The sequence below is a fragment of the Rhinatrema bivittatum genome, chromosome 2 (assembly GCF_901001135.1).
Source record: "Rhinatrema bivittatum chromosome 2, aRhiBiv1.1, whole genome shotgun sequence".
Lineage (NCBI taxonomy): Eukaryota > Metazoa > Chordata > Amphibia > Gymnophiona > Rhinatrematidae > Rhinatrema > Rhinatrema bivittatum.
The window spans coordinates 547,838,262-547,856,355 of NC_042616.1; the positions used below are offsets into that span (position 1 = coordinate 547,838,262).

The 18,094-nt window shown below is 44.4% G+C and overlaps 1 protein-coding gene across 4 annotated transcripts in view; it reads left to right on the top strand.

The window, feature by feature from the left end:
• NETO1 (neuropilin and tolloid like 1) overlaps positions 1-18,094 on the top strand; it is a 411,708-nt gene that overhangs the window by 174,630 nt on the left and 218,984 nt on the right. Inside the window, exon 7 of one of the 4 annotated variants that reach the window (XM_029590890.1) lies at positions 3,458-3,578. The exons of the other annotated variants lie outside the window; for them this stretch is intronic. Within the exon in view, the coding sequence (XP_029446750.1) occupies positions 3,458-3,463 (6 nt within the window). The 3' untranslated portion in view covers positions 3,464-3,578. Of the gene's footprint in view, positions 1-3,457; positions 3,579-18,094 lie in introns of those variants that run through there. 4 annotated transcript variants of the gene reach the window in all.

Sequence of the window (18,094 nt, forward strand, 5' to 3'; positions counted from 1 at the left end):
AGGTCAATGAAAATTGGCCCAATTTTTTTTTTTCAGAAGTTGGTGGCCCAAAGTGGCCAGAGGAGAGGCTGAGAGCATGGCTGTGATTTTTGATTTTTATTTAAATAATAGATCTGGGACCAGGGCAGGAGGAGGTTCCTGAAGCAGCTGAGAACTGCAATTAATTGAAAGTGTCTCAGCTATAAAGAAGGGGCAATGCTGCAGGAGCCTGGGGAGCTGCTTGCAGCAAAGGAAAGTGCCACATGGGTTCTAGACTAGAGCAGGACAGCGAATTTGGCTGCCACTTCTGCTCCGGGTCCCCCAGCAAGAGAGGGGCCACAGTGGTGATTGAAAACCAGCTGATTTTAAGTCTGCTGTATGTCATCATGTGAGTAAAGAAACACTTGGCAGCAGCAGCACTGGGGACGATTCTGCTGCAAATTGGAGGATCTGAGAGGCATTGAAGGCCTTAGGTACAGCCCCGGCATGATGTAAGTACAGGCCTGTGGTTCTTGCTGATGTCAGCAATGACATCAGTAGGTGACTGGCCAGAACAGTGCCTGAAGGCAATTTTAAAGTTAAAATAAAATTAAAATATTCTATTTTAAAACTAAAAAGTGATGAGATTCAGGTGGGCAGCCAATGTAGAGGTTCCCACCTAAGTTGCAGCCTCTGGAACTCACTCTGGCGTACTCGGTGCCATCAGGTGTAGGAACCTCCCAAAAATTGATACAAGTTAAAATGTGATGGTGGTGGTCAGGTGAGGTTCAGCTAACTTAACCATGATCAGAATTTGGTCTAAAAAATAAATTAAAAAGATAATTATCCTGTTCTGCATAGGGATCTCAGGGAAATAAAAAGTTAGGAAAATCCTTCACAAACCTATTTTTGTTGGTGGTAGTTACCAAAGAAAGGGATCTAAAGTTATGTTAGATCATTAGTTTAGATTAAAATCTTTTAATTTTATAAGTATTAATAAAAATGGTTGAGGCTGGAACAGTTTTCACAGGTGTGATTGAGTGTGTGAAACCTAGGGAAGATAAGAACCAGGATTGGGGTTGTTTTGAACAATTTGCTTCTTTTAATTTGGGTTTTATGTGGTAATTTATTATTATTTATTTCAATAGATTTTACCATGGCATTTCAAAGTAATGGGGCTGAGGTGAAGAAAACAAGATCCATTAGTAATTTAGTACAAAAATTGGTTCAAGCTGAGAATTCTTAAGCCATTACCATGGAGACACCTTGTCGACTCCATGGATATCGAACATTTTTCTGATGCTAGGTGTAAGCTGGCTTGGATTTATACTTAATTTTGGAGAAATCACAGGAAAGATATTTAAATTATTATTATTTAGGAAAGTTTTAATGATACCTAAATTTCCATTTTGACATATTCATCTGTACCAGAATATTTTTATCGGAGTTCTCAGGTATTATATAGTATACTTAAATGGGTTAGGAGCAATTTGATATGACATCACTGAGATAATGACACCACTGATATAAAAAACAGTGTTAGCTGACAACTTTAGAAACATTTGAGTCTGAAGTTGAACTGAAGAACACTAGGTGCTGCACTGCTAGAGCCAATATTTTAAGGCCTAACTTAACTAAAAAGCACTCAATTTAGTCAGGAAACATAGGATTGTATGTGAATGATTGAGATGTAGCATTTGAATTTAAGGAAACCTTTTAAAAGGTAGTGTTAGCTGAACATAAGAAACTGCTAATCTGTATATTGTTGGCATAATTAGAGGCTTAAAAGTTGAACTGAACACAAACCAATATTATAATAGTTTTCTAACATTAAAGATTTAAGCTTGAGTTCATTAGCCCTTATTTTACAGACTTTGTTCATCCTGTAGATAAAGGACAAGAGACTGAGCATAACGCATGACAGGCTGGCCTTATCTTGTAGATAAAGGGCAAGGGAATCAAATATAATCTAGCTAATTTGTAACTTGCTTACAAGATTTAAGTAATTGTTGTCAGAGAGAACTTCAGGGGGTACATGAATGCTTGAAGATATAAAGCCTGATAATTACTTATCTAAAGAAAAAGCCTCTATAGCAGAGTGATTAGATGAACACATATATGTCTGAGTTCATAAATATTATAATACCCACTTATAAGATATCTTGTCAGTAATAGTACACTGTTTTACAATATTAGTTGTTACATTAACCGCAGCTTCCTTTCAGTATTTTAGTTAGGGAATATAATTATTCTTTGTTTTGCATAGTTAGTATTACAGGAAAGGAAGTTAGTTTCTCTTTTTAAGCTTTAAAGGTAAGTTAGTAGGCACTTGAGCTAAGACATCGGGTTCAAGAAAAAAGAGGCTACAGTCGATGCTTGCAAACGGAGCCTCCCCAGGATTGCATTCAAAATCGCCAAAGCTACTCATCACCATCATTCTGGGTTTCAGATTCCATGATCAGAAACAGCGAATGTAATCTCTTCCCCCTAGCAGCTTCAGCAAGGGATTTAATACATTTTGGGTAAATTTTAAAAGTGCCCCATGTATGCCCATAAACGCACATATCTCGCCGCACACAAAAATACATTCTATTTTATAACCTACACGCATAGGAGCAGATTTTAAAAGCCCTACGCGTGCCGAGCCTATTTTGCATAGGGCCGGCGACGCACGCAAGCCCCGGAACACGCGTATGTCCCGGGGCTTGAAAAAAAGGGGCAGGGCGTGGGCGTAGCCAAGGGCCTCTGTAGGCCTCTAGGCCGGGAGATCGCACTCCAGCACTCGGCTAGCACGCGCAGCATACACCTGCCCCCAAGCAGGTGCAACTTGCAAAACAAAGGTATGGGGGGGGGGGTTAGGTAGGGGAAGGGAGGGGAAGGGGGGAGGCGGACGGAACAGGGAAAGCCATTAGAGCTCCCTTAGGGCTCGGAGCACGCAAAGTGCACAAGTGTGCACCCCCTTGTGCACGCCGACCCTGGATTTTATAACATGCGCGCAGCTGCGCGCGCATGTTATAAAATTGGGCATAGATTTGTGCGCGCCGGGTTGCATGCACAAATCTTTGCCCGCACGTACCTCTTAAAATCCGGCCCATAGGTTATAAAATACATTTTATGCATGTCTGCACACACATAGCTTACGTGCACCACCTCCTTGGTAGGTGCAGGAGTCTGGTGAACATCTAGAGAGAGAGAGAGAGAGTTCACCTCTGTATAGAGACAGTCCGACACACTCTATATATGTACCACTGTAGAGGTGCACTTTGAATTGGGGTGGGTTTTGAAAGGTCGGGTGGTGTTTAACAGAAACATTCTGAGGTATTCTGATCAATTCATAGCATGCTCTGCATAAAGAGGTTTAATAATTTACCTACTTTGCCCATATGCAGAATGTGTATACCTGAATAAGTTAAACTTAATTGCAGAGTGTTGTTCTGCAAAGCTCGCTTCCAGCTGTATATGTGACATTCTTTTATCTGATCATGCTCTTGTATTACAGCATTGAATCTGATGTCAGGTGGAGATGGACCTCCACAGTGGAGAATTACACCATGGCTTTATGAAGATAAGCAATTTAATTTAAAGAAAAATGGAAAGAATATGTTGAATTTAACTCACTGCCTGAAACTACTACTGTAACTTTTTGGAATGTGGCAAAAGCTGTAATGAGAAAACATAGCTTACCAAACAAAAAAAAAAAGAGTGGAATGAGAAAATCATTGATCTTAATAAACTGCTCACAGTTTTAAAGCCAACACATGTTAAAGATATGTCACAAACCTCCAAAGAAAGCCTGTTGTAAGTAAGGAAAGAATTGGATTTACTTTTGACTATCAAAGTGCAGCAGAATCTGACATATTATAAATATAAATTATATCAATGGGGGAAGAAATTGGGTAGGCTGCTGGCATGACTGGTGAAATCCAGGTCCAAGGCAAAGGGTCTAATACAACTGGTATATGACTCAGAATCTCATACAAGTACTGCATCAATACATGAGGCATTTGGAAATTATTATAAAAATCTATACTCAGCAGTTGATCTCTCTGAACATCTAAGATGGTCTTTCTTTGGGGATTTGACCCCTACTCAGTTGAGTGATGTTCAAGGGAATAACCATGAGGTGCCCATTCATTGAAATTAAATATACACAGATATAAAGCAACTTTAGCTAAAACACCAGGTCCAGATGGCTTAGGACCAGAATTTTATAAGATCCTGGGCAAACTCACTCTTGCTCAAGGCTATGTATGAAACAGCATATGCTAATAGAATGTTTGCACAAGGGCATAACTAGTGATGGTGGTGTTGCCACCTAAGCCAAGAAAGGATCTGAGATACTCTGATGCGTATCATCCAATATCATTATTAAACCAGGACATTAAAATTTTGGCAGCACTTCTGGCTTCCAGGTTGAATCATGTAATATAGGATCTGGAGTCTCAGGATCAAACCAGATGTATAAAAGGTAGGAGAGCTAGTAATAATCTCTTAAAAGCACTGTTGGTGTTACAGTCTTCTAGGAATGCTGAATTGGATGGTTTCTTGTTTAAGTCTCAACAAAGAAAAAGCATTTGACTGGGTGGCATGGCCATATCTTATGTGGGTAATGCACACATTTGGCCTAGGAGAGGTTTTATTAGATGGGTACAATTTTAATATACCAACCCTAGAATTCAGTTACTTCTTAACGAGGTTGTTTCCAACTCCTTTGCTTTAGGTAAGGTACGAGGCAGGGATGCTAGCTCTCACCTTTGTTGTTTATTTTATCTCTTGAACCTCTAGCCATAAAACTACATAATCTACAAGTTTTTGAAGGTGTTTCTTTTCGGAGAAATTTTGTTCAGCTGAATATGTTTGCTGATGACATGCAATAATTTTAGGCAATCTTAAAGTGAGCCTCATGGAGATTGTTCAGATATTTAATAAGTTTGACATGTTCATTGGGCTCAAGATTAACTATGACAAGTTGAAGGCTTTTCCATTTGATGTTAAGCTGAAAGAGTGCTGGGAGGGTACTTTACCTTTGCCGTGGACTATAGAACATAAGCGATATCTAGTCATCCAGCTAGCATGCACAGCGAGAAAGCTATATGAATTTAACTTTGATACCATTTTAGAAAAGTCCAAATTCTAAGGGCCAGATTTTCAAAGGGTTACATGCGCCGGGTCTATTTTCAAAAGGCCCGGCGACGCGCTTAAAGCCCTGGGACGCGTGTAAGTACTGGGGCTTTACTAAAGGGGTGGGGAAGGGGCCGGGGCATGGGCGGGGCAGAGGCAAGGTCAGAAGCTCCAGGCACAGTGGTCATTTGCTGCTGTGCCAGGGATCGTGTGTGGGCAGTTGGCCGGCGCATACAACTTACTTCAGCCCCAGGGCTGAAGTAAGTTTTGCATCAAAAAAAAGAAGTAAAAAAAGGTAGGGGGGAAAGGGCAGGGGAGGTAGGGGAAGGGAAGGTGGGGTGGGGGGTAGGGAATGGGGGAAGACAGCCTGGCTCGGAGCGGGCTCGGTGCACGCAAGATGCACAATTGTGCACCCACTTCCATGCGCCGACCCTGGATTTTATAACATGCGTGCACCTTCGCACGCATGTTGTAAAATCGGGTGTACATGTGTGTGCGCTGGGTAGTGCTCGCACATGTACGCCCACACGCACACTTTTAAAATCTACCCCAAATTGAAGAAATGGCACTCGTTACCACTGTCGCTCTTTGGATGGTGCTCATTAGTCAAAATAGTAGCCAATTCAGTGCTTAATTGGTTTACTTCTTTTTTGAAAGGCCATCAACAAAAAGTGATCTTCTATACTGATGAGTCCTTGTTATTTGAAGTTACAACTGGGGTACCAGAAGGGTCAGTACTGTCTACATCATTATTTAATATCTATATTGCCCTAATATGCAAAATCTTTTCTGCACTGGATATGAACTACCGCATTTTTGCAGATGATTTCCCATTTTACATTCCCATTGCAGGCTCATTCTCAACCGTTCTCAAGAAAATAAAATCTACTATTATGGCCTTAAATGCATGGCTAAATAAAAATAAGTTAACTCTAAACATGAAAAAATCTGAAATTCTCTATTTAGCTAGGTTTCCAGACCAACATGTTCCAGCTAATATCTCTATTAGTAGGAATATAATTGCTATTATAAAACAACTTTGAAACCTAGGAATATTAATGGATACTACTTTGTCCTTATGTCTCCATGTAAACCAATTAATTTGTAATTCATTTATGAGCTCCAAATGATACGTAGAATATGTCCATACCTTGATGAGCATGATTAAAAAAATAATACATTCACTAATTATGACACCAGTTGATTATTGTAATATCCTGCTTCTTGTTTTACCACAATCTACATTACATGCCTTACAAAATGTACAAAATTCCGCAGCCAGAATTATTGCTGGCTTCCATTAAGAGAGAACATCACTCCTACATTAATGCAACTCCATTGGCTGCCTATAATCTAGAGAATTAAATTTTGGACTGCACTATTTGTATTTAAAAGAATTAATGGGCTTGTTTCATATGTATTCAATGCAGACCTGAAATTATATCAACCAACGAGACCTTTAAGGTAGGTAATCAATCACTTTTAGAAGTCCCTTCATTTAAATAAATTTGCCTTGATGAATCTCGTGAATGATTTTTCAGGACATAGAGCCCAATTTTATGGAATCTCTTACCTCTAGAGATAAAAAAAGAAATCTTGATGACAAAATTCAGAAAATTGATAAAATCTTTCTTTTTCAATCAAGCTTTTAAGTTACCCATTTCTTAGGGTCAATTTTTATAATCATCACAGATGGTGAAATTTATAACTGTAGACATCTAGGCTGTATTGAGTTTTTATGACTTATATTTTTATTGTCTGATTATTTACATTTGTGTCAAATATTAGTTATTTGTTCTTTGTTTTAATTATGAATATTGTTATTGTAAACCACTTAGAAAATAAGTGGTATATAAGTTTTATCAATCAATCAATCAATCAATCAATACATCCTCCCTAAGTTTCTATACTGTCAACAGATGTTACCAATGTGGATCAAGAACAAGGATGTTAAAACTTTTAGATCAGCGATAAGGGCTTTTATATTGAGTAATGGAAGAGTGCAAATTAGTTTTGATGTGCTACGGTGGAAAGAAAACAGAGTGCGTTAGCTTTACCTGATCTGAAGATTTACAGTCGCATGTCTTTTATGTTATATACAAGATTGGATTTCAAGGCAGAATAAATATGATTCAGAAGCCTTGATGGCTGATTGGATGTACCCTTATGAACATAATAATTTGCTTCACCTTCAAGGGACTAATTTTACTTACTTGTCAGGTTCTGCCTTTTGGCTGACTTCCCTTAGAAAGGCAGGGATTTGTTGGAGAAAGAGTATAGTACACAGTCAAACAGTCTCTGTACTTATTTTCAGTGGGCGATGAAGATTTCTTGTCTGGGGTCAAAGGTAAAATATTCAGAGAGTGGTCCTGAAATGGTTTCAATAGATTGGCACAATGGATTCATCCTTAGAGACAAAGCCTCTATTCTTTTCTACAATTACCGGAGGCCTGGACCATACCCAGTTCCCAATTGTTTGCCTTTTTAGAAGGGCATCACTATTGCAGGCAGAAATGCCAGGGAGACTTCTGATTATCATCATCCACAGATGAGGAGGAGAGTTTTCTAGATATAATTCCTAAGTTTAATAAAAATGCTATCTGGTACATGCATTTAAGAACCAAATTGCCAGATAAACACTTAGCAAAATTAGCAAGGCAATGGAGTGAAGATCTTGGTGTGGAAGTGGAGGAGGAAGATAGGACCCTGGCATTCTTGCAACTCTACAAACATCTACTCTCAGCTAATAAGAGAAGTGCAATTTAAACTCCTATATCAAATCTATATATTACTAGATGAATGTATTTGTGAGATTCAGATTTGTATATAAAGTGTAGTATGCAATCAGGAACCTTGTGCCACATGTTTATGGGGTGCCATACATTTCAGTCTTAATGGTTGCTTATTTGCACCTCCTTAGAGAAGACACTGGAGTATCTAGTCCCTTGGTCAGGCATGATAATGTTTCTTAATTTAATGGATTGGGATTTTCAGCTACCCAGGAAGGGAAAAGTTTGATAACAATGGCGTTGTTAGCAAAGAAAATAATTCTGTCTCACTGGAATAGTGATGCACTGCTCACGTTTTGCTATTTGAAGGCGTCCATAAATAATACTGCATACAGTGCATAGATGCAGGGCCGGCGGAAGCACTAGGCGAACTAGGCGGTCGCCTAGGGCGCCAGCTTCCCGGGGGCGGCACTGCCCCGGTAAAATTAAGAGAGCCGCGCTCAGCCGCTGCCCCGGTAAAATGAAAAGAGCTGCATTAAGCCACCACCCCCCGGATAAAAATAAAAGAGCCGCTGCCGGCAGCCCACCCCAAAAGACCCATCTGACCTCCCCCAGCGGTTCGCGTGCTCCCCGTCTCTCCCGCTGCTCTTTCTTCCCTGCTGCCGTTGCCGCTGGGCTATCAGCACGTTCAAGCCCAGCGGGAACAGCAGCAGTGCAAAAAAAAAAAGCTGTGGCATCCGCGGCTGGCCTTTTCTTCCTCCCACCCCCCCCTGACCCGGAACAGGAAGTGATGTGCGGGAAGGAGAAAGAGCGGTGCCACATGAAAAAAATAGCAGCGACAGCAGCATCGGCCCCCGAGCAATTGAAGCAGCCGGTAATCGGGAAAGGAGTCAGCAGCATGAGCCTCCCGCGGCCGATGGGATTCTTCCTTTTTGGCCTGCGGGGGCTGGAGGAGGAGGCTGTTGCAGCTACATTTGTGCTGGGGGGGGGGAGGAAGTGAGTGAGAGAAAGAGGGAGAAGCAGCCTGCCTGTGTGTGATTGAGAGCCTGTGTGTAAGTGAGAGAATGTATTTGATCGAGAGCATGTGTGTGTGATTGAGAGAAACTGGTCAGAGAGCTGATGTATGTGTATATGTGAGAGACAATGAAAGTGACTGCTCAAGGAGATGACTGATGTGTGAGAGTGTGAGACAGTCAGGGAGGTGACTGATGTGTGTGTGTGTGTGTGTGTGTGTGTGAAAGAGAGATAAAGCATGGAAGTGAGAACTCTGGGTATGTGAGAAAGCATGGGAGTAAGAAGCCTGGTGTTGTGGGGGTGTATGTGAAAGAAAGCATTGGCGTGAGAAGCCTGATTATGTGAGAGAGAGCATGGGAGTGGGAAGCCTGTGTGTGTGTGCATGTATGAGAGAGAGACTGGTTGGTAAGGTGTCGGTGTGACTGGTGTGTATGTGAATGTGAGAGAGAGAGAGAGAATGTGATTTAGGGAATGAGAAGCCTGTGCACCTGGAGAGCGAGCATGGAAATGAGAGAGAGACTGGTGTATGTGTGTGTGTGTGTGAGTGTGTGTGTGTAACAGAGAGAAAGTGATTATGGGAATGAGAAGTCTGTGCATGTGAAGAGAGTGAGCATGGGAGTGAGAACCTGGGTGTGTGTGAGACACAGCATGGGAGGGAGAAGCCTGTATATGTATGTGTGTATGTGAGAGAGAGAAAGAAAGTGATTATGGGAATGAGAAGCCTGTGCATGTGAAGAGTGAGCATGGGAGTGAGAAAGCTGGGAGTGTGTGAGATACAGCATGGGAGTGAGAAGCCTGTATATCTGAAAGAGAACATGGGAGTGGGAAGCCTGTGTGTGTGTATGCATGAGAGAGATCAGGTGACTGGTGTGTGTGTTTGTGTATGTGTGTGAGAGAAAGAAAGTGATTATGGGAATGAGAAGCCTGTGCATGTGGAGAGAACAAGCATGAGAGTGAGAGACTGGTGAGTGTGTGTGAGAAAGAGAAAGTGATTATGAGAGTGAGAAGCAAATATATGTAAGTGGAACACAGGAGTGGGAAGCCTGTGTGTGTATGGCATGAGAGAAACTGTTCAGGAAGGTGACTGGTGTGTTTCTCAAAGACTGTTTGATGATTGGTGTGTGAGAGACAGAAACTGGTCATGGGGGCATGACTGATATGGTGTGTGTGTGAGAGACATGGGCCTTAAGGAAGAGGACCATGAGTATAGAGCTTAGCCACTACTGCTGCTTCTGGTGTGTACTACAGCCTGCATGGAAGAGGAGTAAGAGAGCTGCTGGAGGGGGTAAGTAAAGATGGCTTTTTAAGTTTATTTTTCTTGATTGACTGCCATTTTAATTATTTAATATTATGTGATGTGTCTGCTTTTTTTGTTTGAGCAACAAGTATAGCTTTGGTTTATGTTTATTTTATTTATTTTTATTTATTTATTTATAAAAGTTTCTATACCGTCGATAAGACAAATCATCTCAATGGTTTACATGGCATAAAAATGTCAAATAAGTGTTCTGTTATAAATACAGACTTCGTTATTTTCATTAATGCACAATGTAAGTTAATTGTGTGTGGAGGCGGGGGGGGGGGGGGGCGGCATAGCTGACGTTTCGCCTAGGGCGCCTAATACCCTTGCACCGGCCCTGCATAGATGGAACTATTAAGACAAAAGAATATCCAGAACCTTAAACATTTGGCTTTCAGAAAGGTTACTTTTGATTGAGGGAAGACTGTGCAAGGATAGTATAATTTGGATTATTAGTATTTATGGAGTGATACAATATTCTAGTCTTCCTTGTTTCACAAAGGTAATTTGTAAAAATAAATTGAATGGAGAACCGTCTGGGTGTGAATGTGTGATGAATGTGGGAGAAAGAAGAGGAGGGAGGGGAATGGTATAAAAAGAACATAATACTGCTAAAATGGGAAATATCAAGAAGTATGTTACAACAATGTTGAAATGGTATTGTAGCTATTTGTTTTTCTAAGCTTTATAAGTTGTCCTCTTAAGAGGACAAGTTGTACATTTTTCTTCTTGATAAATCTAAAAAAACAAAGATTAAAAAAAAAGAACAAAATGATGAAAACATTGGGGTAGATTTTTAAAACGGCGCGTTCGCGTACTTTTGTTCGCGCTCCAGGCGCAAACAAAAGTACGCTGGATTTTAGTAGATACGCGCGTAGCCCCGCGTATCTGCTAAAATCCAGGATCGGCGCGCGCAAGGCTGCCGATTTTGGGCAGCCGGCGCGCGCCGAGCCGCACAGCCTGCCTCCGTTCCCTCCGAGGCCGCTCCGAAATCGGAGCGGCCTCGGAGGGAACTCTCTTTCGCCCTCCCCTCACCTTCCCCTCCCTTCCTCTACCTAACCCACCCCCCCGGCCCTATCTAAAAACCCCCCCTACCTTTGTCCGGGGATTTACTCCTCCCGGAGGGAGAAGTAAATCCCCGCATGCCAGCGGGCTGCTGGCGCGCCAATATGCAACCCGGGGGCGGTTCCGGAGGGCGCGGGCACGCCCCCGGACCACCCCGGGCCGAAACCATGCCCCCGGACCCGCCCCGAAACACCGCGTCCCGCCCCCAAAACGCCGCGTCGATCGGCCCCGCCCCCAACATGCCCCCGACAAAAAACCCCGGGACTTACGTGAGTCCCGGGGCTCTGCGCGTGCCGGCGCGCAAGGCCCTGCTCGCGTAAATCCGGGTGGATTTACGCGAGCAGGGCTTTTAAAATCCGCCCCACAGATAGGAATAGTTTAATGGGACAGAGCCAACATGGATTTAGCCAAGGGAAATCTTGCCTCACAAATTTGCTACATTTTTTTTTAAAGACATAAATAAACATGGATAGAAGGTTAGCCAGTTAATATAGTATCTCTGGATTTCCAGAAAGCATTTGACAAAGTCCCTTATGAGAGACTTCTTAGGAAATTAAAAAGTCATGGGATGGAGGCAGTGTTCTATTGTGAATTGCCAAATGGTTAAAAGATAGAAAACAGAAAGCAGGGCTAAATGGTACATTTTCCCAATGGAAAAAGGTGAATAGTAGAGTGCTCCAGGGATCTGTTCTGGGTTCACTGTTTTTAATACATTTATAAATGACCTGGCGATGAGGACATGTGATGTGATTAAATTTGCCAATGACACCAAAGTATTCAAAGTTGTTAAATCACAAGAGGATTGTGAGAAATTGCAAGAGGACATTGCAAAACTGGGAGCCTGGGCATACAAATGGCTAATGAAATTTAAAGTGGACAAGTGCAAAGTGAAACACTTAGGGAAGGGTAACCCAAATTATAGGCCCACATAAGGAGTCACCACTCAAGAAAAGGATCTAGGTGTCATCATTGAAACTACGTTGGAATTTTTTGCTCAGTGTTTAACAGCAGCCAAGAAAGCAAATAGAATGCTAGGGATTATTAGGAAAGGAATGGAGAATAAAACAGAGAATACGATAAAGCCTCTGTATCTCTCTGTGCCAGGACCTCATCTTGAGTATTGTATGCAGTTTTGGTCATCACATCTTAAAAAAAGAAATGATTGTAAACATAACACAGTTCCTGACTGAATGTTCACAATAGAGCAAATAGGAATAAAACTTACTTCCCATTCAAAAATGCAGTCCAGGTTTTTTCACAGAGGGATCTTTCCATAACAATACAAATACAATTGAGAACAGGACTTCTGGTTGCAGACTTAAGACTTCACAATTCAGTTTCACATTAATACATATATGTCTCCTCCGGGATCCCACACCCTTTTTTTTTTACTTCCATGATGTTTATGGGAACAAATGTGAGGTGTCCCAGCACTCCTTTTGAGTCCATAAGGACCAATCCAGATGCTCAGGAGTGGGACCACACAGCAAGCTATCTTTAGTTTGGAGTTGACTATGTCTAAGCCATTCTGTGGCTCTATGAGTAAAATCACGGCCCTGAAGTGGGCAGACCCCGGCTCAAACACAGAGAGCCAGCTTTTTTTTCCCTGACACAGGGAAGGTGGCAATGCGAGCCTGGGGATCTTTTATGCCAGTCAAAGTAAAACCCAGAAGAAAAAGTTTGAAAAGGGGAAGACTTCTTTACAAGCTGATCCCACTGCCCTTCCTGCAATCACTTGGCAGGCTGGCAGTCATTCTGCTATGCATCTGCAGTGGAATCCCATCATAGAGGAAATGGGTGATGGTCCATAGTACTGTCTCAGGGCAAGAGGCAGACGCCTTCTGAAGTAGTAATGAGCAGAGATGTGCTTCATTTTTTTACTACCGGGTCGTTTTTTGAGTCTGACACTTCGGGGTAAAGTTCGGTTTTCCTCGGTTAGTTTTTTTGACAAACGAGTAAAAAACTAAGAGAGAAAAACTAAACCGGCTCAAAAAACAATGCGGGAAAACAAAGCTAAAAAAACCCCACCCCAAGCATTACAACGTACTATAAAACATTAAATACACCCCCCCCCATCCCGATCCTCCTCAACACTTACCAACATCCCTGGTGGTCCAGCTGGGTCCTGCGAGCGATTTGTCCCTTCGTGCCCAGCGTGCCTGCCTCGCTCAGAATGGCGCCAATAGCCTCTGAATTACTATGTCACAGGGGCTACCGGCGCCATTGGTCAGCTCCTGTCACATGGCCATCGGCGCCATTGGTTGGTTGCTCCTACCATGTGACAGGGGCTGACCAATGGTGCCGGTAGCCCCTGTGACATAGTATGGGCAAAGGCTATCGGCGCCATTTTCGTTACTGGCAGCCAACGGCCCGAGGGCAGGAGATCGCTTCGGAGGCCCCCCCCAAGCAGGCCAAAAGTCCCTGGGGGTCCAGCGGGGGTCTGGGAGCGATCTTGTCATTGGCTGCCAGTAATCAAAATGGCGCCGATAGCCTTTGCCCATATTATGTCACAGGGGCTACCGGCACCATTGGTCAGCCCCTGTCACATGGTAGGAGCACAAGATGGCATCGAACTTCAGGGTTAAATTGCAGGATAATCTTGCAATATTGAAGATTAGGTGTCCAAATGGCAGATGAAATTCAATGTGGACAAGTGCAAGGTGATGTATGTAGGGAAAAAGAACCCATGCTGTAGTTATACAATGTTAAGTTCCATATTAGGAGTTACCACCCAGGAAAAAAATTGAGGCATCATAGTGGATGATATATTGAAATTGTCAGTTCAGTGTGCTGTGGTGATCAAAAAAGCAAACAGAATATTAGGAGTTATTAGGAAGGGAATTGTGCATAAAACAGAGAATGTCATAATGCCTCTGTATCAATCCATGGTGAGTCTGCATCCTTAATACTGTGTGGAAATTTTGGTCACCACATCTCAAAATACATATATTTGTACTGGAAAAGGTATAGAGAAGAGCAACCAAAATGATAAAGGGGACAGAACGGCTCCCCTATGAGGAAATATGTTGTGTTCCGCGGCCATGGAAGGCCACGGCTGCGGTCCCCTACCGTGCCCATGATGGCGAACCGCCGCAGGAGTTCCGGGGGAAGCCCCTGACTCTATGCCCATCACTCCGGCACGGGCTCCAGTCATGGTCGCCGGGTGGGGAGCCGTCCCTGCTCCTCCCTCGCGGCATCCAGCAGCGTTTCCTCCTTGGAGAAAATCCAAGATGGCCGCCACCATCCTTTGGTGAGAGGCTGCGCCTCCTCATCAGATTTAAAGGGACCTGATCCCTTTAACTACAGCTGTTCCCTATGAGCCAGAGCAGAGGAAGTATAAAAGGAGGCTTCCTCTGCTCATTCCTTGACTTGGCAACGTCTTCCTACGCTGTCTAAGTCTGCTTGCTTCGGTGGGTCTTCTAGTGTCTTGAATCCTTGTTCTTGGTTCCTGTTTCATCTTTGTGTACCTGGTTCCTGACTTCGGATTGGCTAGCGGTGATTCCTGGTGTGTGACTTCGGACTGGCAAGCGACGATCCCTTGGTGTGTGACCTTGGACTGGTAAGCGACAACCCTCTGGCACTTGACCTTGGACTTCTTCTTGACCATTGTCTCCAAGGGCCCACCTAAGTCCCAGCAGCCCGGGTCCCTACGGGCTCCTCCCGGGGGGACCGCGGGCTTCCAGGGGTGAAGCTCCAGTCAGCCCTTGCACCGAACGCTCGTCTCCTTGACCTCTCAAAGGTCCACATAAGTCCCAGCGGTGGTCATGTACATGGATGGCATTTTGATATTCTCGGACTCCCTGACCGCTCACCGTCAGCACGTCGTCCAAGTATTGCAACGCCTCCGAGAGCATAGACTGTATGCGAAACTTGAAAAGTGCTTTTTTGAACAGGAGTCTCTTCCCTTCCTGGGGTACATCGTCTCCAGTGAGGGATTCCGTATGGACCCCCAGAAGCTGAAAGCCATTCGGGAATGGCCACAGCCATCTGAATTAAAGGCAATCCAATGGTTCTTGGGTTTCACCAATTATTACCAATCATTCATACCACATTATGCGTCCATCGTTGCCCCGATGACAGCCCTGACTCGGAAAGGCACGGACCCCAAGAATTGGCCTCCAGGAGCAGAGGCCGCCTTTTGTCGCCTCAAGGAGGCGTTCCTGCAACAAACGTGCCTTCGGCATCCGGATGCTCAGCGGCAGTTTGTCATCGAAGTGGACGCGTCCTCAGAAGGCGAGGGGGCCATTCTGAGCCAGAGTTCCAAAAGTCATAAGTTACGCCCGTGTGCCTTCCTCTCCCACCAGTTCTCTCCAGCAGAGCGGAACTACGCCATAGGCGACAAGAAACTCTTAGCTATTAAGGTAGCCTTAGAAGAGTGGCGCCCTTGGCTAGAGGGGGCACAACATCAATTTACGGTCTTCACAGACCATAAAAACCTAGAGTGCCTGCATCGGGCACAATGACTCAACCCGCGACAGGCACGTTGGGCCCTATTCTTCACCAGATTAAATTTTATTCTCTGTTATAGACCCGCCGGGAAGACTATCAAGGCCGACGCCCTGTCACATGTTTTTGAGTCTACGGAGAATTCTGATGAACCGCAGTTCATCATCGAGCCGTCATGCATCCTTTTGTCTACCACCACAACCATCCCTCCTAGGAAACCTCTGGTCCTGCCGCACTTGCGGAAACAAGTCCTGGCATGGGCTCACGATTCCCACTGTTCCGGTCATCCAGGACAATCACGGACCTTACAGACCCTGCGCCGATACAACTGGTGGCCAAAGGTCAACAAAGATGTTGGGGCTTACATAGAGTCCTGCCAGTCATGTGCTCGCCATAAGAGGATCCCCGGTTCAACCCCAGGCTTGCTTCAGCCTTTACCAATGCCTTTGGAACCATGGACTCATGTGGCAACCGACTTTGTAGTCGATCTGCCACTATCCAGTGGCAACACGGTCATATGGGTGGTCGTCGACCAGTTTAGTAAAATGGCATACTTTGTGCCACTCCCAGGAATGCCGTCCACACCACAGCTGGCCCAGCTGTTTGTCCAGCACATCTTCAGGCTACATGGCCTACCAAAAGGGATCCTTTCAGATCGAGGGCCTCAATTTACTGCCAGGTTTTGGAGGGCCCTCTGCCAGACGTTTGACATTACCTTAGACCAGGGGTCGGGAACCCATGGCTCGCGAGCCAGATATGGCTCTTTTGAGGGCTGCATCTGGCTCGCAGACAAGTGTCGCCACACTTTCCCGCTGACCCAGCTGCTCCCTGGTCCTCCTCCGCCCGGGCTTAAAATGCTGTCAGCCCGGGCGGACGGAACGCGGCAGGACAGCTGGAGTCAGCGGCACCAGCGTGCTCTCTTCTTCCCCCCCCCCCCGCGGCCCGGAAGAGGAAGTGGAGCGTATCGGGTGCATGCGCGGCAAGAAGAGGCCACGCTAGTGCGCTCGGCATCGGCCCCAAGAAAAGAAGACTGCAGCGCGGCTCGGAGGAAAATGAAGAGCTTCAACCGTGGCCGATGGGACTCCGCCTTCGCGAGGGCTGAAAATGAAGGAGGTTAGCGTTGGGAGGAGGCTGCTGCTGCCGCGAGTTCCCGGGGTGGGGGTGAGAGAGAGTGAATGAGCGAGCAAGCATGTGTGTTTGCTCGCTCATTCACTCTCTCTCTCCCCCACCCCCACCCCGGGAACTCGCGGCAGCAGCAGCCTCCTCCCAACGCTAACCTCCTTCATTTTTAGCCCTCGCAAAGGCGGAGTCCCATCGGCCGCGGTTGAAGCTCTTCATTTTCCTCCGAGCCGCGCTGCAGTCTTCTTTTCTTCGAGCCGATGCCGAGCGCACTAGTGGCCTCTTCTTGCCGCGCACACACCCGATACGCTCCACTTCTTCTTCCGGGCCGCGGGGGCCTGTGTGTGTGTGTGTGATTGCATGTATGTGAATGATTGAGAGCCTGGGGGCCTGTGTGTGTGTGTGTGAGATTGCATGTATGTGAATGATTGAGAGCCTGTACATGTGAAAGAGAGTATGTCTGTGATTGAGAGCCTGCCTGTGAGAGAGAGAGCATGAATGTAAGTTTACCATTGGGAACCTGTATGTGTAAGTTTGTGATTGAAAACCTGTTTGTGTGAAAGAGTATGTGTGTATGATTGAGATCCTTTGTGTGTGAGAGAAATCATGTGTATGTATGATTAAGAGCCCTTGTGTATAAGTAAGAGAGAGAGCATGTGTGTCTGTGTGTGATTGAGAGCTGGTTTAGGTGATGGAGTATGTGATTGAGAGCCTGTGTGTAAATGAGAGAAAAAGAAGACATGTTTGTAAGCATGTGAATGAGAGTCTGTGTGTGAGAGAAAAAGACAGCATGTATTTATGTGATTGAAAGCCTGTGTGTATGTGTAAGCGTGAAAAGATAGACAGCATGTGTGTAAATGTGTAATTAAGAGCCTATATAAGTGAGAGAGAAAAAACATGTGTACATGTGAGTACTGAGAGCATGTGTGTATAGGTGTGTAATTGAGAGCCAGTGTGAGAGAGAGCACTGGTATGTGACTGAGAGAGGAGAAAGTTCCAAGCAAACCACCCCTCCTCCTGCTAATTCAGAACAATCTCAGGACACCTGGATATCAAACGTTCCCAGGTATGCAGAGCAAAAAAAATTTTGTATCCTTATTATTTTTCATTACTGGGTCTTTGTGTCTGCTATTTTGAAATATTTTGTTGGTATCTGGAAATGTTTTATATGAGTTTTTAATTATTGGATATTCCACTCATCAGCTGTTTCGAAATATGTTCTTTTTGTTAGTACAGTTTTACTGCTGATGATTTTATATTTCTTGATTTGTTTTATAAGGATGGGTGATGTTTCTTTTTTCCTTTGTTACACTGCATACAGAGACTCTGGCTTGTTGCAGTT